The sequence below is a fragment of the Bactrocera neohumeralis genome, unplaced genomic scaffold (genome assembly GCF_024586455.1).
Source record: "Bactrocera neohumeralis isolate Rockhampton unplaced genomic scaffold, APGP_CSIRO_Bneo_wtdbg2-racon-allhic-juicebox.fasta_v2 cluster10, whole genome shotgun sequence".
NCBI lineage: Eukaryota > Metazoa > Arthropoda > Insecta > Diptera > Tephritidae > Bactrocera > Bactrocera neohumeralis.
In genome coordinates this window covers 27350063-27374549 of record NW_026089623.1, presented here as the reverse complement: position 1 = coordinate 27374549, position 24487 = coordinate 27350063, and the positions used below count along the sequence as shown (strand labels likewise).

Here is a 24487-nt window from a genome sequence, read left to right as displayed (position 1 = left end):
TTCTGGTTATAAAATGGTTATATATTGGTTATATCTGACAGTGGAAGCTGAAAATTTTATACTACATTTGCTATGTAACATGATGTAGTGAATCGTGGATAATAAAAAACTCAATTTCGATTTTTTTCAAGATACGTAGTTTTGCATTTTAGGTGACGATATATATAGATATATGTGAAAGATTTATAAAAACGTATAAATATTATGTTTAGCAATATAACAAGAATAATAATATGAACAATTTGTTACCAAAGAGGGTTGGATAAATTATTTTTGGTTTTGAAACAGGTGAAAAACTTTTTCTCCAAAAAAAGCATTGAGTACTTTGTTTAAGTTTCTGTTGCATAAGTTGAAACAAGGAAATATTTAACAAATTTGTGGTAATCATAAAGAGCAGTTGTGGCCGGCACTATCTCTCTTTCCCAATGGTTTGTTCTGCAGATCGAAAATTGCTCTATAACGCATTTAGTGTTCTTGAACCCCGTCGAAGTGTTGATTTATTGCGCGCTTCGCCAGCGTGCGATGTTATACCGAATATGTCCTCGTGATAACGGTTTTCATGCTGAAATGGAGAAAAAATATTCAATGAATTCAAAAGTCAGAAACCGATTACATTGTGCTACACGAAAATTTATGTAATTATCATAATTGTTTCTTTAAAAAAACTCATCGAATTCCTACTCTAGAAAACTCCATGAATTCCGATATAGGGTAAATTACAAATTGATAAATAAGTATAGCAAAGGTTTTCTATTTTTTATAAATTATTGGCAATATACATATACAATAGAGTGATTCAAAAAAAAAAATTTTTTTTTTTCGTTTCGTACTTGGAAAAATAGATTCTTAGACACATCTAAGAAAGCCTCTCCAAACATGAGTTTTAATTGTAACGAGAAGGTCCTCCTACATACAGTTTTCTATTTTTTCTTATTATCAGATTGAAAAATTTATATCTCGCTTCCAACTACTTGAAATAATATTTTGTTCCTTAGATTTTGTGGGAAATTGAATGCTCTACAAAAAAGGTCTATTATGATTTTTTCGTAAACCCAACCGTTTAAAAGATATTAACGGTTGAAGTTTGATTATTTTTGGGAAAATTTTTTATTTTTTATGAATTTTATAACTCAATGAAAAAAATCATTACCACAAAATCTAAGAAACAAGATATTTTTTCAAGTAGTTGGAAGCGAGATATAAATTTTTTTTTTGATAATAAGAAAAAATAAAAAACTGTATGTAGGAGGACGTTCCCGTTACAATTAAAAACTCATGTTTGTAGAGGCTTTCTTAGAGGTGTCTAGGAACCTATTTTTCCGAGTACGAATCGAAAAAAAATTTTTTTTTTTTTTTGAATCACTCTAATATACAAGTATATGTATGTTTATAACTGTTCATTACATTTCATATTAACTTTCATACCGAATTTCAATAAAAATATAGGAAACTGATTGAACTCATATCAGTTAATTTCATTTATCACTAACTATCCAGGAGAATTGTGCACCTGCTTTCGTCCAATGAATAAAGGGATTCCATTAAATTCCGCGATAAATCAATGAATAAATATACCAGAGGCATTAAATTTTACCACCAATATGGTATGAAAGAGCATTATGGGAGGCGACGTGAAAATTGGACAATCTTCTTATGTCACATTGTGAAAATGGACGAAATCGGGCAACAACTACGCCTACATCCCATATAGAGCAATTTTAAATTCCATTTGATTCTTTCACTTTCAAGTACACAAATCAAAAAGCAATTAATATAACGGGATAAAACTTTGCACGAATAATGCCTTTAGTGTATGTCATGTTATGACAAAAAAATTGTTCAAATCCAATAAAAACTGTTCAAGCCCCTAAGTACCAAAAATGTGGATCCCGGTATCTACAGTTGACTTTTTGTTGAAAATGTCGGTCAATGTGTGATATATATAACTGAAATTAAGGGATAATCCTTCTCTTATAACGGTATGCTAGTATGTCAAAAACGGACTGCATCGGACTAATACTTTCTTTAGCCCCCATATACTTAATATAAATATTTTCGAACTTTCGGGTGACTTTGTACCGTATATATCGGCCAATATGTGAGTTATCCCAAAGCAAATAACAGAGCGGACTTATTTAACTGATAACGGTTGTCTTTGTGCCTAAAATAGATAAATTTAAACGAATACTTAGACTAGCCCCTATATAACTAATATCAAGACTTTCGAACATCCAGCTGACTTTACTCTATATGATAGGGTTTTACACCTTAAATATTTCTGGGTTTGATTCTTGCAAGTTGCAAGAGTACTTCCTTACTTGTGTCATTTCGCTATATGTATACCTTTAAAACACGGCTATCACATGAGATAGCGCCCTTAAGGGTTCTTACACATAACTAGGAAAGAATTACTTTCCAAATCTGTTATTTGTGAACATGTGTATGTGTTGCTTAGGCATGCGTATACTTTTCTAAGTGTACTTACTCTTAACGTCAGCAAGAACGCTTCTACTTCCGCTTCAGTTTTTTGTTCTTTTATTGCGATGCAGTTCCTATGAAAACAAATAACAGACAAATAAAATATGTATAAGTTAACAATTTTATCGTCACTATTTTATAGCCATAAATTGAATAATATACGTAATAAGTAAATAAAAATTAGTAAGATAGGAACCTATGGGAATATAATACATAAATACATTTACAGTCAGGTGAAGAAGGTTAGGAGGATGGAATAAAAATAGTACTAAATGTTTCTGACATATGATTTTTAGAATATATTTATGGAGATTGTACCTATATTAAGAAGTCAAATATTTTTTTTGATGATACTTCTATTTCTAGTTCTTTAGCGTTGTTAAAAATTGGAAGGTTCCTTTTTACAATATTCCATTTGTCGAATGGCAACAAGTTTTGTCAGGATGTTATCACTGTTTTCTATGTAATATTAATTTTTTTAACTTTATACTACAACTTACTAAAACAGTTTTTTCTCTTATTATTTTGCATGCACTTATTTAAAGATAATAAAGAGTTTTTTTTCTTTTCCACCAAAACATCATTAATCAGTCACAGAGTAATGAGCATCTCCCAATGAAATAGCTTTTTCGCAACGAATGTCAAATTCTTAATATTAATTACAACAGTGTTTGCACTATATGAGTGTTTTGCTCACCTAATTGTCTGATAGACATCTTCAGCCATTGTAACATCCCCACAAACGTAAACATGTCCCTTTTCTTTGACAATCAGTTGGTAGAAAGAATCAAATTCCTTTTCAATTTGCTGTTGAACGTAGGTCTGAAATAGAAGAGATTAAATGTATAGTATGTCTATATGTAGCTTACTAAATTAGATTTATAATAAGGAGTATATATGTACAAGTGCATACTAGAACGGGTCGATTTTTATTCTGTTGCAACATGTTTCTACAGAATATAATTGTTTTGTTCACCTAACGCTTCTACGTATTATCTAAAACTTAGCGAGATAGATATATGGTTATGTATTAATAAATGATCAGGATGAAGAGAAGAGTTGAAATCTGGGTCCGTCCATGCAAGCTGTAACTTGAGTAAAAATTGAGATATCTTGATGGAACTTGATATGCGCGGTCCTTAGCAAAAATAATACGAATTTGTAGATGGGAATGATCGGACAACTGCCACGCCCACAAAAGTCCATTAACCGAAAATCAATAAAGTGTCATAACTAAGCACTAAATTAAAACATAAAACTGTACTTTGCCGCAAGCAATTGCAGTAGCCAGCAGTACCTGTGGGCAAAAAATGTTGGAAACACGGACTTGGTCACGCCCTCTAATAAGTTTAAACCACTCACTCTCTATAAAACGGTACATTTAAAAACTAATAACTACATATGGCAGAGACATAAAATTTACGCCCGAGATGGTAAATCAGAGCTTTAATGGAGCTGGGCTTAAAATTGGACGATGGGGGTGGCATCGTCCCCTTTTAAAAAAAAATATATTCTCGAGAACCGCCTGACCGATTACAACCAAATTCGGTATATGAATTTCTAAGGATATTCCTATGTTACAGTGTGAATATGAATTGGACTACAATTTCACTTGATTCTTTCACTTTGCGCAAATAATGCCTTTGAAGTATGACTAAAATTTGAGTAAATGAAACCAGTGGACCCCAGGACTATAGTTGACTTTTTACCGAAAAGATATGTAATGAAATTCTGAGACAATCCTTTCCTGATATTTCCTGGAATAAATCGGATTAATACCCGATGAAAAACGTCTTAGACCCCATATAACTAACAAGCTTTAAGTACCTGGAAGTATTACACCGGCTTTGATACTTGCAAAATTCAAGAGTATGAAATGTTTGGTTATATCCGAACTTAGCTTTTCCTTGTTTGTTTTCTATAAAATAGCGTATTCGGTCTAGGGACCATTCTAAACAACTTTGCTGAAAAGACTATGGGTCTAAAACCGGTTTCGGGCCAGCGATTTTAAGTCGAAGTTTAAAAAATCCGAATAATCGGTTCTATGGGAGATACGTGATATAGCTGTCTGATTTGACCAATTCAGACAAATGATGAATAGCGTGACAAATAATCCTACCTATTAAATTTTATTATCTCACAAACTAGGGAAAAATATTTTAGAATCCCCAAAAACTTCGCCTTAAAAATCGGGAAACTGGTTTATAGAACGTTTTAGACACATAGTTGTTAAGAAATATCATATCTAATACATACATACATACATAGTATGTATACAAAATTTCACTTACCTTGGTTGTTTCTGGATCACGTGACAGTGCCAAGAATACTCGATCCAAAATTTTCTCACGTTCTAGCAAAGCTTTTTCCTCGGCATATAAGTCCATTTCACGTGTGCGACAGCCAAAGAAAAGCCATACCTTCGATCGTTGCATCTTTAACTCACGCCATACTTCCAACTCTTGCCAGAATGAACGGAAGGGCGCAATTCCAGTACCAGGTCCAATGAGTACCATTGGCTCTGAAGTATCTTTCGGTAAATGAAAACCGGGCGCGCTGCGAACAAAGAAGTATAAGGGCTCTTGTGCTTCCATGTTAGCCAAGTAATTTGAGCAAACGCCGAAACGTTCGTTGCCGCATTGATTCTTGTATTTTACAATGGCCACGGTCAAATGTATCTCGTTAATGACCTTCCGTGGTGACGATGAAATGGAGTAAAAACGTGATTGTAATGGCATGAGGTTTCCAAAGAGCAAGCCAGCGGGCGGTTTGCAGGAGCGGAATTGTTCCAAAACAGTCAGTAAAGTGGGTAAATGCAGTTGACGCCACTCTTCATATGCAGCGGATTCAGTGCCAAGCTTCTGCAAACGTTCGGTATCATAGTTATCATCACAGAAATCAGCTAACAAGTTCAAAAGATCTTGCTGAGGTGGCGTAGTTATATCGAAGAAATGTGTCAAAAGTGCTCGTGGCGTTTCAGCAGGTAACTTTTCCAGAGGTTCCCAGCAATTGAATGTGCCATTGGGAGTTTTTTTCTTTCTCATCACTTGTATTTGCAGCACTTCATCGGGATCCTCGAAGCCGGTAAGACGCTTCAAGACACCATTTACGATATCAGTACGATTTGCAGGGAAAATACCAACATGATCACCAGGTTCATAATCCAAGCCAGGTGCATAAATTTCTACTAAAATAGTTGGCTTCTCGTCTTCAGCAAGTTTAGTAAGATTCCGGGGCGCTGATTTCATCTTATAACGTTGCACCTTCTTATTGTGGTATTTCGAAAGCAGTTGTTCGATAGTACCTTCTCGCTGTGATGGCACCATGCGTACAGTACTCGCTGTTAGGGTATCGTCATGGAATGCGTCGTCCAAGCCTTCTGCATAATCTAAATTGAATATCTGACAAGCAGATTTAAAAACTTCTGGCGCCCATTTACGGAATGTTTGCTCTTGGCCACACATCTCATCACCACATGTGACCTCAAAAAGACGTTCGCCACCAAGTTCACTAAGAATTTTATCTAAATAAATGCCAAAGGCGCAGAAATTAGGATAGGTCGTAGAGCCAAGTGCGAAAACGGCGAAGCTTTAATAATACAAATAAAAAGATATATTGAAGCAATTCAAACATTTTTTCAAATACGGTTATCTCGCTAAAGTGTTGACTTACCTTAATTTCTTCAAAGGCTCTGATTGTTTAAGATCGTCAATATTTAATCCTTGATATTTCAATGAAGTGACATCAAAACTATGTAAAGAAAGATGAAAACAAAATTACTTCATTAAGTTGTAAGTTGTGGAGTTAATATTTTTTTTAAAGAAAATAATATGTTATAATTATATTATGAAGAAACCAGAGCTACAACAAACCAAAACGAAAATTTACAGAAACCAAATAAGGTGGGGAAATACTTTTAGATGCTGCAAAAGTTTATATTAAAACCTCCGCATCAATTGTTCAACGATGTAAATGGATTACAATCATATTTGATATATTATTCTTCTTCTTTACTGGCGTAGAAACCGCTTATGCGGCTGTAGCCGAGTTAACAACAGCGCGCCAGTCGTTTCTTCTTTTTGCAAGGTTGTGGCGGGTACTGCTTTGAATACTTTTAGAGCTGGAGTGTTTTCGTCCATTCAGACGACATGACCTAGCTAGCATAGCCACTGTCTTTTATTTCGCTGAACTATGTCAATGTCGCCGTATATCTCATATAGCTCATCGTTCCATGGAATGCGATATTCACCGTGGCCAACGTGCAAAGAACCATAAATCTTCAGCAGAACCTTTCACCCGAAAACTCGTAACGTTGCATCATCAGATGTTGTCATCGTCCATGCCTCTGCACCATATAGTAGGACGGGAATATTGAGTGACTTATAGAGTTTTGTGTTTGTTCGTCGAGAGAGGACTTTACTTCTTAATTGCCTACCTAGTCTGAAGTAGCACCTGCTAGAATGAGTTTATCTGCGTTGGATTTCGAGGCTGACGATGTTGCTGTGTTGATAATGGTTTGGTAATGATAGACGAAATTATCTACAACTTCGAAGTTATGACTGTCAACAGTGACGTGGGTGCCTAGTCGCGAGTGCGACGACTGTTTGTTTGATGGCAGGAGATATTCCGTCATGCCCTCGTTCACCAGCAGACCCATTTGCTTCGCTGCCTACTCTGTTGTGGAGAAAGCTGAACTAACGGCGCGGTTGTTAAGGCCAATGATATCAATATCATCAGCATATATCTGTTTAGTTCTGCAGCTCGAATAATTTTCTCCAGAAGTGGGTTGAAGAAGTCACACGGAAGGGAGTCACTTTGTCTGAAACCTCGTTTGGTATTAGAACGGTCCTTCCCGATCCTGACGGAGCTTTTGGTGTTGCTCATCGTCAGTTCACACAGCCGTATTAGTTTTGAGAGGCTCTTCAGACGGGTAATTGCTATTCGAACTTCTTATGTTCGGGCAATGGAACGTCTGCTCCATCGTCATCGATTGGGGGATCGGGTTTGCCTTCTCCTGGCATTATACTTTCACTTTGAGCGGGCTCGGTACCTATCTTTTCCCGCACGTGTTGTGTTCGATCGTAACGTTGCGAGGTAGGCAGTCTGTTTTCTCTCCGGTGTGACACGGCACTCGTCATCTTACCAGCTGATCTTTTGCATTTTCCGAAAATCAATGATTTCGTTTGTAGTTGTCTGCTGTGATTGCAGTTTTTCGACGTCGAACCTTCCTTGTGTATGTCAGAGGCAGGTGCGTATCTTGGCTACAACAAGATAGTGATCCGGAGTGACTCGGCGACGGAGTCTCTCTCCCACCACGAATCCCACACCGAATTTCCGCTCTTTTATATGGCAATACCCAAAAGACACTTGATCAAAAACCGGAAATCGTGAGCTGCTTGAGCCATATGTATGTAAAAGAATCGTTACTGGCCACTCCCAAGTGAATGGCAATTAGAGAACTTTCCTCACTTGCGTGAACTTTTACACATGACCCCATTCTGATTTAATATTTTACGAACTTATATTATAGGTTATGCACTAACTAAGTTTCTTTAGCACATTTTATTTAGCGTCTAAAATATTTATATTTAAATCAGTAACTATTATATAGTTAACTACTTTATTAGATATTCATATATGTAGTAAGTGATATATAGTCAACCAAAGGAGCTGAATTTATTATCTGGGTTTATGAGGAAAATAACAAGCAGAAGAAGGTCCAAACATATTTCCACACAACCGATATATTCGGAATAAAGAATTATGATATGTAATATGATATATGAGAGACACTTAGTGTTATTCTTAAGTGGCATGACAGCAGTGCATGGGGATTTTTTTTGTACAAATTCATGAACTCATTGTCATTTGTATAATTTACACTAACACATAAGTACATAATATTATGCTTCGCTTAACTTGTGGCCCACTTACAGAAATTATTAACGGAAATATTACACAAAATACCATATTCATTGTTTGTGTATGCTTTGCCAACATCGTTTTCGAGAATCACAGAAAAATCATTCAACATGCATGAAAGAATAAAAGCTCAATCACAAAGTTTTGTTTTAAGAAAAACCAGAAGTAAATAATAGTTAGCTATGTTTGGTTGCAACCGAACATTATATACTTGTTAACCGTCTGGTCTTTCATTACCTTGTTAACTAACATATGTATACTATTGGTCATGTGTTAATTAGTTCTAAATCTTACTTAAAAGCCTACCATAAATATAAATATGATTTATTTACTGTTAAATCAAATGTTAAGCTCAAAATATGATTAAGACGATTTTAATAACGTGAATGAAATCTACAGGAATATTAAATTTAACTTCAAATAAGACAAACGAACTGATCCAGATGACGTTTATGTTGGTCAATATGTGTTATAATTTAATAAAATTAAGTATTATTTTTTAATAATTTGGTTTACGGCTGAATACTCGTATGTATGAAAACTATCTACACCTCGGCCATAACCCTAATGCAATGGTTTCCGATCATATGGCTGATATTTTCCTCATTTACCATGTGTATTAAATTAAATCCTTTTGGTTTGAGTTAATTAGCTTCATTTTCGGACAAGAAATATGTAATAATGGAACTAAATTAGTTTATGACCAATAATATAACTATGGACGATACCAAATTTCATTATAATCTATAAAACTTCATGGAATAATGCATGTTAAGTCGATAAAAATATCTTATCATTTATAATTAAATAATAATTCTCTAACAAAATTATAAGTTAAGCCAACGGCGAGAGGTTTTAATTATGCACTACTTACCCTCTATCCTTGTTGGCTGCTGCGTTCTCACGTAAGTCATACAAATCTTGAGAAAATAGCTGTATGCAGCAATTCAATTGAAGTAGTTAATGAATGACACAAGACAAATGGCAAAAGTGACGAAGCAACAGTTCATGTCAGCAAAAATGTGGAAGAAAAAAGTGTCATTAGTTGAAAGCAGCTGAGAAGCATTAGTAGCTCATTAATGTCAGTGTAAGTGTAAAGGTATTTACTTTACGTATACGCACTGTTGGAAGATTTACAAAGCATATTTCTTTTACGTATTTCAACTTACCTCGCCATTTTCAGGAGGGTCGCCATTACCAAATGTAGAGGCAACTACTAGAAGGAGAGACTCGTGTTCGATTTTTGAAATATCGTAATCTGACATGCAGTAGATCTAAAATTAAAACAAGAAAATATTTTAAAATAATTACATAGTTTAATGAATACATCAGGATAAGAAAGTAAATCCGCGTACTATAAGAAAAGCATATCTCCAAACACTTTTTTTGAGAAGCGTTTTAGTTGCGGAAATATACTCGGGGAATTACTGCAGTCTGACCATTGGTGAATACGGGGTCATACGGGGTACTAATGCGCACCTCTATCCATTCGATATTAGTTATATTTTGATCTTTAGCTACTTTTTAACACTACAGCGCCAACTATCAAAATTGTTGTAAGCCTAAAAGTATGCATTCAAATTTTAATTTGGAGAGCATATGTATATTCTTGATCACCTTGTTTATCTCATTCAACATACAATATTTAGAAAGCCCAACCACTGCTTAGTTTAACGCGTTATTTATTAACTGTATTTGCTAGTTTTCTTCGGGGGCAATAGTGTGTGGGCGTGTATGTGTATGTGTATGAGGATAAGTTTGCTCGTTGTCGTCGGATGTGTCAACAAATACTCTCATCAATTATGCTCAAACCGAAAGACACATCTCTATCCTTAGGGTGGGATGTTGTTCGTTCCCATTTGCCGCTAGAACAATAACAACGGTAAAGCAATCACACAGTCACATGCAGCCATAAAGCTAACCAGTTCGCTCCAAATGATCGATCTAAGCCAAATGTCTATTTAATTTGTTATTTAAACGTGGCGTTGAAGCTGCAGAAACACACAAGTACACATAATCACTTGTTTAGAGCATACTTAGGGTGTGTGACGGAGATATTTCGTCATTTCATTGGAAATGGGTTTGGTAGAATTGATAGTTCAGGACAGGGAAATTGCATGAAGAAATTGTGTTAATACCAGTTTTAGTTCGATAGTGACAGTTGATTAAAGATATTTTTACAAATAAAAATCGTTATATGTAAGAATATATATTTATTCAATTGGGTAACTCTTCTGTTAAGGAGTAGTTTAAAAGGTGCGATTAGTGGTTTCCTCGGTTGCGATACCCTACTTTATTTTCAATTCTTAAACATACATATATACATATGTATGTACATATACATATGTAAATATAAGTAAATATGTATCAACTTACTTGTGTATTGAAGGCGTGTCCCAGCAACTCAGATAATTGTTTAGCGTATTGTTCAGATTTGCCGGTCTCTGTGGCATATAAGACGGTGGCTTTAATTCGTCTGGCCAAAGCGCGCGTGTATAAAATGGATGTGAAGATAACGGCTCTGGAATGAGTACAAAATATTGTTTCTGATCTTAATTTAAATGCAATTTAAATCGAGCGTCTTAACACGTGTGTATAATTAATTAGGGAGTTTTTAAGTATCTTAAAAATAATATCGTGGAAAATCGTAGAAGCTAAATTCCACTTTCGAAAGCAGTACAGATTTCATAAAACATTACTGACAGAAAAAAAATGTTTGAGAATTTTTTTCAAAACGAGTTCAATAATATAAAAAAGCATTTCCATAAAATAACTATGAAATTCGTCAACAGTACTATGTATGTATTTAACAATTTCTTTCGTTCACACTCTTATTAAAATCTTTCTTTTCATCTTATTAAGAAACTATTAGCATATTTATATTCCATTACGCATAAGTACATTATAGCAGTAACATTTTATAACAGATTCAAATAATATCGCATTAAATTAATGTGTGTAAGTAAATATGTATGTTGGCATCTTTACTTTTGAATTTAGTATTTCGCTCTTTGTAGATAGCTCCGTAATCCACTTAAGGGATAATCTTCACAAACACAAATAAAGCAGACGATCAAAAAATGCAAAAGCATATATCATTATGCACTCATACTTTCAGCAGAAAAAGCAATAGTTTTCCGACCGTTGAAAGGGGAAGTCTTGAACGCAAATGTAAATCAAAACCATATGGAAAATTTAGTGAGAGTAACATAATAAAGTGTTAAGTAGAACAAGCTTTCACGAACATTTTTTTCACTCTCTTATTTTTTTATATCTCACTATCTACATAAGTGTGAAAAGAATGTTAACATAGTGTAAAACTTAATGACTCGTGTATTGTAGTCCACCTCAGCTGAGATGCAATTTTAATTAATTTGTTTGTTCATTTCTATTGGTAAACCGATAACAGAATCAGAACTCTACATAAATATCCATAAATAGTAAAGCAAATACTAATGTATTTGTGTGGACGAAATAAATGTAAATTTAATTGAATTTAAATATAAAATGCTGTTAACTGGATTAATCAAGCAAAAAGTGGAAGGATTGTGACAAATATAGATAGGTGAGAGAACACATATGTAGTTAACATATTCGGTAACAAATGCATTGGTTACATGAAACAATCAAACCATTAACCAATATCTCTCTCTTTTTTTACATTTTTTGACACCCAGTTCGTACAGATTTGATACTTTATATGGTATTCCCGTTAAATTTGTGATAAACGCGCGAATAATGAGATAATTTACGTAAATTTCAATATGACGCGCACTGGAAATACGAATTAGATGTGGCGATTTCACAAAAAAAGCTCAACACAACCCCTAAAATGTAGTAATATGAAATTGAGGCTCTTTTGAAGCAAAAAATTTTGTTACCAAATTGTACAAATTGAAATATTTTTAAAGTTTAGAATTTTGTTAGAAATAAACAAGATAATTTAAAAATAGTTTATACCTACAACGCAGCCTCGCTACCAGGCACAAACCCCTTGTTTATAATAATAATTGAAACTTTGCATCTTTGTATTATAAAAATCATATGTGTACTGAAATATTATATTAGGTTGTAATTAGTGCAAATTTAATGTGCAATTAAAGTAATATTTTTTTAAATTTTCTATACAATGTTCACATGTGGTGATGAAATTACCCTAATAGCCTTTTCTCACAGGAGTTATTTCATCAATTACCGGCTTATCTTTAAACGAGTAGCCAGCTATGCGGAAGGCAAAAATTTGTTTCTCACTTATAATCTTAATATAATCTTAATAAATTTGGCTATGCGAAAAGACTTGAATGTTTCATATAATTGTTTTTGATTTATAATAATCACGTATGAACGAGTTATTTTAGCTGCAAAAAATATCGATATTCACGCTTTTAAACACAACGGTCATTGCGCGGCAATAAGAAATTGTTCAAATCGAACGACTCTGTTACCGATCCTGACGAAGCAGTCAAATCTTCTCTTAAATTTTTTGAATTCGCTGGATTAACCTACGAATGTCTCCACATAACATACGATTAATTATTGGCTCACCTATCATTTTGCATCGAAAAATATTGTTCATCAATTAGCATTAAGATAAAATTAAAGAAACATTATTGATTATAACGAATTGATTCTACAAAAATTGAAGTTATTTCACATTAAAAAATCAGGAAATTATTTAATTATTTGTGATTACATACTTTGCCTAAGAGCTTAAAATATCATGCAGGGCAACTTCTGTCGGGACCGCTAATTTCATATATTAAAATGTGTATGCTTACCTTGCAATTTGCTTAAAGTTGAATTTACGCCTAGGCTTGATTTCGCCGCGTTCTTTCTCCCACACATGCACCCTCCAAGCGGGATGTTGATAATCGAATGAAGGTTTCAAATAATACAGTGCGAATTCTTGATGATAAACTGGCGTCACAGAACCAGATAGTGGTGGAACTATCCAAATCCAATCGGCTGGACAACCATTGCTAGAACAGAAATAGTTTTGGAAATTAATGTTTTGCCTTCAAGCCGTTTCAACAATTTGATGACATGGAGTTTACGAATAAATAAGCCCGAAAGGAAATTTTAGTAGTAAGTAGTACAAATAAATTAAAATATTATTGATAAAGCTTGCTTTAGATTAGGTTAGCTAGATGGCTGATCCAAAGATCGCATTGGATTGCTATATGCAGTCCTTTACGATGCCATAAAAATAAAACTCCTGTAATTTGAATTTATATATCAAGAAAGTACCAATTGTTCTTTTTTACCGTGTTTTGGATTCATTTTCGAAATGTTTCATGAAATTCTCACTGGCCGTGTGGTGATCTAAAATAGTTATATTCCGGCTTTGGAATGAGTGCAAGACAGCCAAATTAACTTCAACTAGAGCTTTATCTTTCCACAAGGAAGAAGTTGTGCGTGTGTCAAGTTCCATTTTATTGGCAACGATCTGGAAAGTAATATTTAAAATAGTAATAATAAGTCTTTTTTTTATAAATTCATAAAATATAGTTTTCAGCTTTCATATGAATTTTTTGTGGTTTATTCCAATTACTAACCTCCAATACGTTTCGTCGATTTGTATCACACAAATTGCGGCAACCGATTTCAGTAGACATGTACCAACCGCTGAATGCAGTTGCGGTGAATTGAATGCCGCCTACATCAAACATCATGGATGAGACAGCCGGGAGAGCATACCAGCGCAAGCCCAGTTCGGCGAACCACTCGTACCTACCAATGAGGGGAGAATAAGATATTACTAATAATAATTTTTCAAATATTAAATACTGATACAGTCATTATAATATTTTTATATATTCTTGATTACATATAATATATGCACATGGAACAAAAACAAAATTGAATAGTATTAAACAAATTATTTAAATAAATGTAGGCATTTTTAAAACTGATACCGCTATTTTTCGTGTGGAAAAAACTTATTTAACGCAGGCATAATTTTAGTGGTAAAAAACATATATTGCCATATATGTATAAAGGAGCTTTAACAGTTTCCAAAGAAGAAATAGGAAAACTGAAATTGTACGTGCCGGTACTTATAAAGTTGAGCATCCACGCACTCATTAAACTATTTTACAAATACACGTTAAATATTTTTCTGTTTACAAACAATGTCGGTTGCGATTTAGTGGCTAAGAATTCTACAGTTTTTGAATTTCACTATTAAAAAAGTGTGGATAGAGATTCATAAAAATATAGATGGTGTAAATTGTAACATTTTCTCTATTTGTAAGTAAAAGCCAGCAAATATTCAAACAAATACATAAAGCTCAATCAAATATCATGAGACTCTAAAAAGGAATTTTTAGGGTAACAAATATTAACAAACATATATTAAGTTTGTCACGAAGTTTGTAACACCCAGAAGAAAACGTCGGAGACCCTATAAAATAAATAATTGATCACCGTGACAAGATAAGTCGATTTGGCCATGTCGGTCTATTCGTCTCTATGTACTAGCCCCTCAAACACTAGTCCGCCGATATCGGAACCCTATAGAATGACAACTAATGAACGATAGGAATCAAGTGCTATATTTTCCATCTTTTTCAGTTGATGAGATAACATATCTTCACGAAATTAGCATGGGTTATTGGCTTAGGCAATGATGCAATCTTTTAAGAAATTGTTCATATCTGATCACAATAGTTCCCACACAAACTGAACGATAGAAATCAAGTTCTTGTAAGGAATCTTCTGAACTTATTAACAATATTATAGCTTCGGTGTAGCCGAATTTAACCTTTTTTACTACAAAAGATGTGTTGAAAAATAGGGTTAGTTATTATCGCATTAAAGCCCTCAAAACATTTATTTTAACTACACTTTGTATTTGCCTTAAACAATTATATTTTTAGTTTTGTTCTTTGATTACTTCTTATTGTATTTAAAACAATTGACTGAACGCAATTCTATATTTACATATATACTCACTTTGGATGAGAAAAAGGCACTTCCAATATTAAATCAGCTGGATATTCGAAATATTCCGGGTCTTCTCCATTGGCGGAAACTACCAATGGTAGAATATCCCATTCAGTGTATTTGCTTTTCCAGCCCATTTTCAAGCATACCTTGAAAGAGAACACAAAGTGTTGAAACTTAAAATCAGAGTTCCGAATTGTTTAATTCAAAAATTAGTGGTAATAATATAAGCCTTTTAATTTCTAATCCCAAAATTATAATTAAGAATTTATTTTCAATATATTTTATATTAAAAACTAGATTTTCAAGTTGTTACAAATTTTCAATTTTAACTATTTAATTAAAAAATAAAATCTAAGATGTTTTAATCGATTAATAAACTTAATTATTCAACTTTTAATTCAATATGTTTGGGATTCAAAATTGAAAACTAACAATTTTTATACTGTTGCAACCCGTTGCTACAGAGTATAATATTATAGTTTTGTTCACATAACGGTTGTATGTATCACCTAAAACTAAACGAGATTGATATAGGGTTATATCTATATAAATGATAAGGATGAAAATTTGAAATCCGGTGACTGTCTGTCTGTCCGTCCGCCTCGGCAAGCTGTAACTTGAGTAAAAAGTTAGATATCTTGATAAAATTTGCTATGCGGGTTTCTTAGTACAAAAAAATATCGAATTTGTAGATGGACGTAAACGAACCACTCCCACGGCTACAAAAGCCATTAATCGAAAATAAAGTGGTATAACTAAGCAATAAACTAAGATATAAAACAGTAATTTGGTACAGAGGATTGCAGCAGCAAGGGGCAGCTGTAAGCAAAATATTTTAAAAAAGTGACCCTGGTCCCGCCCCCCAATAAGTTAAATGCACATATCTCCAAACTACTAAGGTAACAATAACCAAATTTGCTGAACGCAAATACTATAGGAACTCCTACCGATTTGTGAAAATGGATGAAATCGGAACATTTCACTTCCCATATAAAGGTACTGTTCAAAACTACTAAAATTGCAATAACTCATTAACTAGCTTTCAAGACACATTAAATTTTAATAGAAGATATTATGAGCGAACTTTATGAGAGCCGACGTGAAAATGTCACCACTTTTTGGTGAAATCACATATCTCGGGTCCGGACAGAGCGATTTCGACTCAATTTAGTAGGTAGCATTATTCTCATATTTCTACAAGTATGTCACAGTGTAAAAATGGGCGAAATTGGAATACAACCACGCCTTACTTGATTCTGTCACCTACCAGTATACAATTCAGGAAGAGATTGATTTGACGGGCTAAAACCAAATAATTCCTTTAAAGTGTGCCGCCTTATGACCATATATTGTTTAATCTAAACAAAACTGTTCAATTCCCTAGTTACTAAATATGTGGAACTCCAGTATCTATAGCTGACTTCCGACCGAAAATATCGGTCAATGTGTGAAATATACAATTGAAATTCAGACAGAATACTCTCCTCACAATGGTAATTCTGTGAGTTATCTCAATAAAAATAAGAGATCTTTTTTTTTACTGATAACGGTATGTTTAAAGGAGCCAACGAAGAAATAAGCAAACTGAAATTGTACGCGCCGCTATTTATGAAGTTAAGCAACCATACAAAGTCATTAAACGATTTTAGAAACCCACGTTAAATATTTTTCTGTTTACAAACAATGTCTTCCTGCCTACGATAAATAGAATTGGTCAGAAACTTGACCTAGCCCACATCAGTATTTCGAATATTCGGCTGTCTTTGCTCCATATGATTGGTGATTGTTTGTATGTTTTACATCTTAAGGTATTTCCTTGGCTTTGATTCTTGCAAGTTACAAGAGAATAAAATGTTCGGTTGCACCCGAACTTAGCCTTTCTTACTTGTTTAATTCAATATTTGTCTATTACTCAATAAAATGTTAATCTTTAACTCTTCCAAATTGTCTGAACTCAATACTATGAAAGGGAAATCCCACGAGTTTATAAGTCTTAAAAAAATTGCATATATTCATTTAATATCGCATGAGTAATGTCCATATATTATAAGCAATGCAAAAATTGCATCACTTTAATTCTAAGTTTATCGAAAGTGAAGTGTAAATGAAGTATCTACTGTAGTAACAATATAATTACGTAATACCGATTTAATTAATAAAATAATAAAATAAAAAATTAAAATAAAATCACATGATATACTTATCTGTTGCATTATTAACTTACATCAGTGAATTCAACATTTATGGGGTCACCAATAACCGAACCGTCACTCTGTTTGTAACCAGCGTAGGAAATGAGTTGACTATTCCAAATGCGGTAATCGTGAATACCATCCGTACGTTGAGGGAAAATCGTAATAGCAGAGCTGCGATAAAAATTAAATACTATGCATTTATAAAGAATAACATGTTATAAAATTTCAGTAATTCTCTAAATCGTAACATCCTAACTTAAAACTAAGGCGAATAAATAATTTAATTTATAAATAATAATAGAAATAAATCTAAATAGCATGTCAAATATTTACACATATTTTATCCTTTCAAAAAGGATTTATAGAAGCCGGGGTTGAATTGGAATGATGGGCGATGGGTTGAAACCCCATATCTCCGGATCTCCTCGACCGATTTCAACCCGTACTTACTTGTTTTCTATTTCAGTTACCGTTTCATGAACTTTTTATAAGAAAAATGGAAAGTTGTAGTGCGTTCAATGCTATTGAACGGATGTGCACCTTAAAAGTGCAACATATTATATATGAATTAAATTTATTTAAATGTTATGAAGATTAAAAAACAAAAGTTGACTGATGGCAGAGAGCATTTTTCTATTCTTTGGAAAAACATAATTGCATTTGAGAACAGCGTCGCATATGGACAGCATATATAAAGATTTTAATGATATTTATGTAAGCAACGAAGCAGTTTCGGAAAATATAGATAATTCATTCAGAGCTTTAGCATTATCAACAAGTAAGGAAGGGCTAAGTTCGGGTGTCACCGAACATTTTATACTCTCGCACGATAAAGTGGTAATCGAGATTTCATTATCAGTTATTTACATATTTTTCAAATACCGTTTTTGTGTAAAGTTTTATTCCGCTATCATCATTGGTTCCTAATGTATATATGTACATATTATACAGAAAAGGCATCAAATGGAATTCAAAATAGCGTTATATTGGAAGAAGGCGTGGTTGTAAACCGATTTCACCCATATTTTGTACATATCGTCAGGGTGTTAAGAAAATATTACATACCGAATTTCATTGAAATCGGTATAGTAGTTCCCGAGATATGGTTTTTGGTCCATAAGTGGGCGACGCCACGCCCATTTTCAATTTGTTAGTTAGTTTTTTGTTAGTCGGTTAACGCACTTTTAGTGATTTTCCACTTAACCTTTGTATGGGAGGTGGGCGAGATTATTATCCGATTTCTTCCATTTTTGAACTGTATATGGAAATGCCTGAAGGAAAAGACTCTATAGAATTTGGTTGACATAGCTATAGTAGTTTCCGAGATATGTACAAAAAACTTAGTAGGGGGCGGGTCCATGCCCACTTTTCCAAAAAAATTACATCAATTACATAGAATTATGAAATGAGAAGAATTGAACTATGTGTTGAACAGCACTTTGATTCGAAGCAGGATATTTGTTTACCAACTCACACTCAATTATCCGATTACCCAGCTAATCATACTTATATATGTTGCTACTACGCATATGATTGACATTAACTAGAAGCAAAATGCTAAGAATATTTGTTTGCATTGGACATTGTATGTACGTATAGTACATACATATATATTTTCATACATATGCACACGAAGTGGGCGTTTCAACAATAAGTTCATTGAAATTATTATTCTAATTATTACATTTGATAGGGCGTTTGATTATAGCGAAATCTCATCATTTGCCTTCTCTCTACCGACGGAACCAGAAGTATTAATTGGTGTAACCAGAGGTCAATATTTGTAATTAAATTTAAATAAATTTTGTAATTGACCTCTATTTATAGATCAATAACCCAAAAGCGTGTATAAATACAAGGTGATACAATGGCCTAATGCACATGGCGCTATAATATTAAATTTTATTTGCAATTTTAACGGTTTTCAGTGACTACACTGATATATCAAGCGTCATGAAAACATAGCAAAGATCGATTGACATATATTCAAGAAAATTTTAAATATTAACAAAAAATTAAATTTTAATGAAGCTCTTGTAATTTCCAAATTACATAAAAAATTTCGGCTATTGCTAGTATTACACCCTTTATTTGTTTTATATTTACAATTTTACTATAATGTTAATTGACAATGAACATTTTCACAAAGCACTTGTAAGAATACTATTTGATTTTTCTTATCATTTCGTTAGTCAATTCAATTGCTAGTTTTATATACGCATGTATGTAAAATTCACATAATTTTAAAAGTTTCTATGTCATGTGATAGTGAGTTGCTTATATTTAAAGCACTTGATTCTGTCTGATTGGAAATACAATATATGTATATACATTAGGGTGATTCAAAATTTTTTTTTTTTTTCAATTATTACTCGCAAAAATAGGTTCCTAGAAATCCTCCAAATATGAGTTTTTAATTGTAACGGGAAGGTCCTCCGCCTAACGGTTTTCTATTTTTTCTTATTATCAGATAGAAAAATTTATATCTCGCTTCCAACTACTTGAAAAAATATCTTGTTAATTAGGTTTTGTAGGAAATTGAATGCTCTAAAATATGGTCTCTTTTGATTTTTTCGTAAACCCAACCGTTTAAAAGATATTAACGGTTGAAATTTGACTATTTTTGGAAAAATTCTTTATTTCTTATTAATTTTATAACTCTATGAAAATAAATTATTATGAATGATGAAACACATAGTTTTGTAGGAAATTTACTGCTCTATAAAAATGGTCTACTATGATATTTCGATTAAGTTATGCGTTTACGAGATATTCATCGTCAAACATCAATGCATATTAGGGTGGATCAAAAAAAAAATTTGGTACTCTGAAAAATAGGTTCCTAGACACCACCAAGAAAGCCTCTCCAAAAATCTATTCATAATAATTTTTTTTTCATTGAGTTATAAAATTCATAAGAAATAAAAAATTTTTCCAAAAATAGTAAAATTTCAACCGTTAATATCTTTTAAACGGTTGGGTTTACGAAATCAAGAGAGACCATATTTTAGACCATTCAATTTCCTACAAAACCTAATTAACAAGATATTTTTTCAAGTAGTTGGAAGCGAGATATAAATTTTTCTATCTGATAATAAGAAAAAATAGAAAACCGTTAGGCGGAGGACCTTCCCGTTACAATTAAAAACTCATATTTGGAGAGGCTTTCTTAGAGGTGTCTAGGAACCTATTTTTGCGAGTACCAATTGAAAAAAAAAAAAAAAAAAAATTTTTGAATCACCCTAATATACATACATATAATGTAGATTGCATTATCGCTCCTATATAAACCAATAAAAAGAATACATTTTGCATAATTTATAACTTCATTTCGCATTAAAAAATTTATGTTTTATATATAAAATAAACGAATTAAGAGCAAACACTCTTGTGATTCAATACTTAAGCTCTTAACCTTAACGTAAAATTTTACATACCGAATGTTACCCTTGTTCGTGCCATATTTGATATGATTACATAAGACCTCGAACATGCCCTTCGTGGTGGTCACATGACGACAATCAAATACCTAAAAATTTATAAGGGAAATAATTGCATATACTTGTATATGTACATAATTTGTTTCATTTAAATAATAAATTGATAGAACCTGATTGAACGAATTTTGGTAAATATTATTGTGTGTATGGTAGATAATGTTTGCTATAAATATACAAAATATTTGCTTTAATTGAATAATTTAATGTTGGAAAGAGAAGAGATACTTGTTAGCTGCCGAATACAAATTTTGATATTGCAGTATATTAAATATCCAACAAAAAAGTATTAACTTGAGCTTGAAAAATTTATTAGTTTAAATAATTACAGTTTTTTTGGTAGTTTTTATTTTAAATCTGTTAAGAGCATTGCATGCTTATTTTACGTATGTTTCTCGGCAGTAAGGTTTATCACGTTAATCACGATTAGTAGTTTCAAATTTACTGATTACTGGACAAATAGTCCTCTAAATACTAGCTGCATTTTACCTTCAATTTTGACCATTGAATGCGCCCAATACAACGGGAAGCATGACGCCAAGCCGCCTTCGCGCCAAAAATTAATTCAGCCTCGGTCAACTGATATTCACCAGTTGCTTCAATACTTTTCTGCACTTCCTTCCAGCGAGCCTCATGCCGCGGACTAGATGCCCTGTAATAATAAAAATTTTATATGGACAGATATAATTAATATTGCAAACCTGATGGTATAGTGTTTATTGCTCTTAATTATTTAGCTATAAACTCTTAAAGTCACTAACACACTTCGAAAATTTATCGACGCTTGAAAGTGTTACAAAAATTTTTGTATATACCCATATATACATATGTATGTATGTAAATACTATTCAATTTGTACTTACTTTTTCATTGAAGTGAAATATTGCTCTAGAAAGTCCTTAGCTTGTTCGAGCACTTCTTCTTGAGGGCGTGGCTCTAACGAAGCTGTGTAGAAGCCCATAACACTGCTCATACATGTAGTTTTTGAGCATGATAAATTCTTTGGAAAAGAAAAGGAAAAAGTGTTTTTTTATTTTTTTCCAAAAAATCTAATTAGATTATGTTAATTAATTTTCTTTTACAAAAAATACGTCCTCCTCATGCTGCGATAGAGAATGTAATATTGTTTGAGGAACTTAAGCCACTTTTTTACCATTTGCCGAATATTTGTAAAAGTTTCACTACTACAATTTTAAAGTTTGGTATTTTTTTAACACTTGTATTCACCTCTTGTCCTTTCAAATGCAATTTGTCATACACTTCCGGTTTGCCTTCAATATTTTTTAAACGAATTGGGCGTTGCATGTGCGTAATTGGACAGCCTTTTGATGTTGATGGACCTGCATCATTTTTCTTGTGTTCATTCAACTCTTCAGTTATCTGCATATATTGATTGAGGTGATTCAATTGCTTTAAATGCACACTAATATCCTCCAAGCGGTTTGCCAGCACATCTCCCTTATCGACTTGCGTTTCAGCCAGTTGTAAAGCGAGTTCTTCATCAATAACCAAGGAGAGGTCATCCTCTTTACCCAAGGTTGTTAACGGCATTTTCGATTGGTGCAAATATTACAAACGGCTTTTGGTTGAAAAAAAAATGTTAGCTAGTTTTACAGTTGAGGGAAACGATCCTTGAAAACACTACACATTAACACGATTTTGATAATAAACTTGAATTTGTATTCACGAAAGCACTGCTTCCTTTACTATTCACTGTCGATTTATTAATTGCCTTTATTTATTTTTAATTATAATTATTTTAACTTTGTGTTTATATACAGGACTCAATCTGCAACTAGCAATAGTAATGCACAGGGATGTGTTTAATGCACCAGTTCTTGTGCAATATGTAATTAACATACAACCGTATTTGGCAAACGTTGCCTTGTTGGCGACCAGCACCGACTGAACTTAGGTTGCGCAAGCCGGGGGTTTATTTAAATTCACACATCTTGCAAACTGTTTCTGCCTCTGCTAGCTACTGATGCCATGCGTCAAGGCTTTGCAAAAACCCAACAATAACAGGAAATCCGACCACAATGAAACAAACATAAGACCATGCTTCGGTTGAGTTCACTTTTTGATCGGTGAAATCACAACAAAATAGCTTCGTCGTCATCCCTGTCACATGGTTAATAACAAATGCGCGTGATTGTATATTATCGTCTATTTATTGACTTTCGCTTGTTTCTTTGCCTATGTACTGGCGAGATAAGCAATTTAAAAACACCAATACGAAGCTTTAGAAGACTTAAGGGGGGGTAAGGTTTGTTTCGTCGTAAAAAGACCTTTTTTCTATGAAAGTATAACATTTGAAGGATACTTAAAAAATAGCGAGGAATAACGGACTTATCGTCGATCTCTGCAGGCACCTCAAAAAGAAGTTTTTGTGCGGTGACCAGCCTACAGCATCACTGGACCATCTGAAACCAAAAGTTTGCTTTCTTTAGTTTATTAGTTTATATTTCAATTGACGTCGAGTTTTTTTATAATTTTCAAATTTTTCAATTTTTGGTACCATTTTCAAGCCAAAATGACGATTTTAGACGAAAAAATCGACCTATTTGTTAACTCGACGATGTCATTCGAGAGCTATATATATGTAGAATATTTGTACATAAAAAAATGGAAAAAAAGTTGTCTGTCTGTTAAGCGTCTTCAGTGACCATGAAAAGGCAATTTAATTCCAAGTTCAAAAAAACAAAGCTTTCTAATATGATAATGCTAAAATACGTAAGTATATAAAGTGAATATGCGGGTATTAAGGAATATGCATTGAACATTCCTTTAAACAAATAAGTTCGGTTCGGGTGTAAGCGAATACACCTTTAAGTGCATAAAGTTTGTTAAAATAACGAAAGTATAAAAGAATTTGGGTAATTTTTGAACCGATTTCCCATGCTAAGACGTGTTACATATTTGCCGATATATGTACATACTTATGTGATATAAACTCAGTTGTATATTCGAAAATTCGAAAAAAATCAGCAATTATTGACATGAATCAACCCATTTTTGACATACGGGCATTTGGTATCTAAGAGTTTGAATAGTTTTAGCAGAGAAGCTTCACGATGTCAAAAATTTAGGGATATTTCAATATTGGGATATTTACTGTTTTGGATGAGTGCATTTCACCACAGAAAATTATTAGCGCGTTTCACCACTTAACATCAGGGGGCACGAAAATAGCAGAATTGAGCATTTTCAGTGTTAAATGAGAAATTATGCTATTTCCGATGTTAAGGAATGTACGCTTACAGATTCGCATATTTACTATGCGCAAACGATGCTGCATATAATTTATAGATCGGTATACATACATACATATATTTGTTATGAAAGCACATAAGTATGTACATATGTATATATATTATTTTAAAATTGAGCTATTTTATGATGAATTCCATAAAATCTTTGCAAATAGTATATAATTCAATAAGATTT

General features: G+C 33.0%; 1 protein-coding gene across 1 annotated transcript; it reads right to left on the bottom strand.

Moving 5' to 3' along the window:
* Positions 1 to 23090, bottom strand: LOC126765194 (nitric oxide synthase-like). Its single transcript, XM_050482796.1, has 17 exons — positions 22268 to 23090; positions 21904 to 22040; positions 21530 to 21692; positions 20981 to 21072; positions 17573 to 17714; positions 15355 to 15494; positions 13956 to 14130; positions 13665 to 13846; positions 13179 to 13379; positions 10777 to 10921; positions 9570 to 9674; positions 9275 to 9333; positions 6151 to 6228; positions 4770 to 6066; positions 3176 to 3300; positions 2486 to 2552; positions 1 to 562 (listed from the first exon to the last, which is right to left on the bottom strand). Exons 1-17 carry the CDS (start codon positions 22589 to 22591, stop codon positions 455 to 457), a joined length of 3540 nt encoding a protein of 1179 aa, XP_050338753.1. The 5' UTR covers positions 22592 to 23090; the 3' UTR covers positions 1 to 454.
* Between the last annotated feature and the right edge of the window lie 1397 nt (positions 23091 to 24487).

Excerpts from the sequence above, each read along its gene's own strand:
- LOC126765194 (XM_050482796.1), bottom strand. The coding sequence starts at position 22,591 with ATGCCGTTAACAACCTTGGGTAAAGAGGATGACCTCTCCTTGGTTATT. Across the intron at positions 13,380-13,664 it reads GAAAATGAATCCAAAACACG|CAATGGTTGTCCAGCCGATT; the intron begins GTAAAAAAGAAC and ends TTTCTGTTCTAG. Across the intron at positions 9,675-10,776 it reads GACACGCCTTCAATACACAA|ATCTACTGCATGTCAGATTA; the intron begins GTAAGTTGATAC and ends TTTTAATTTTAG.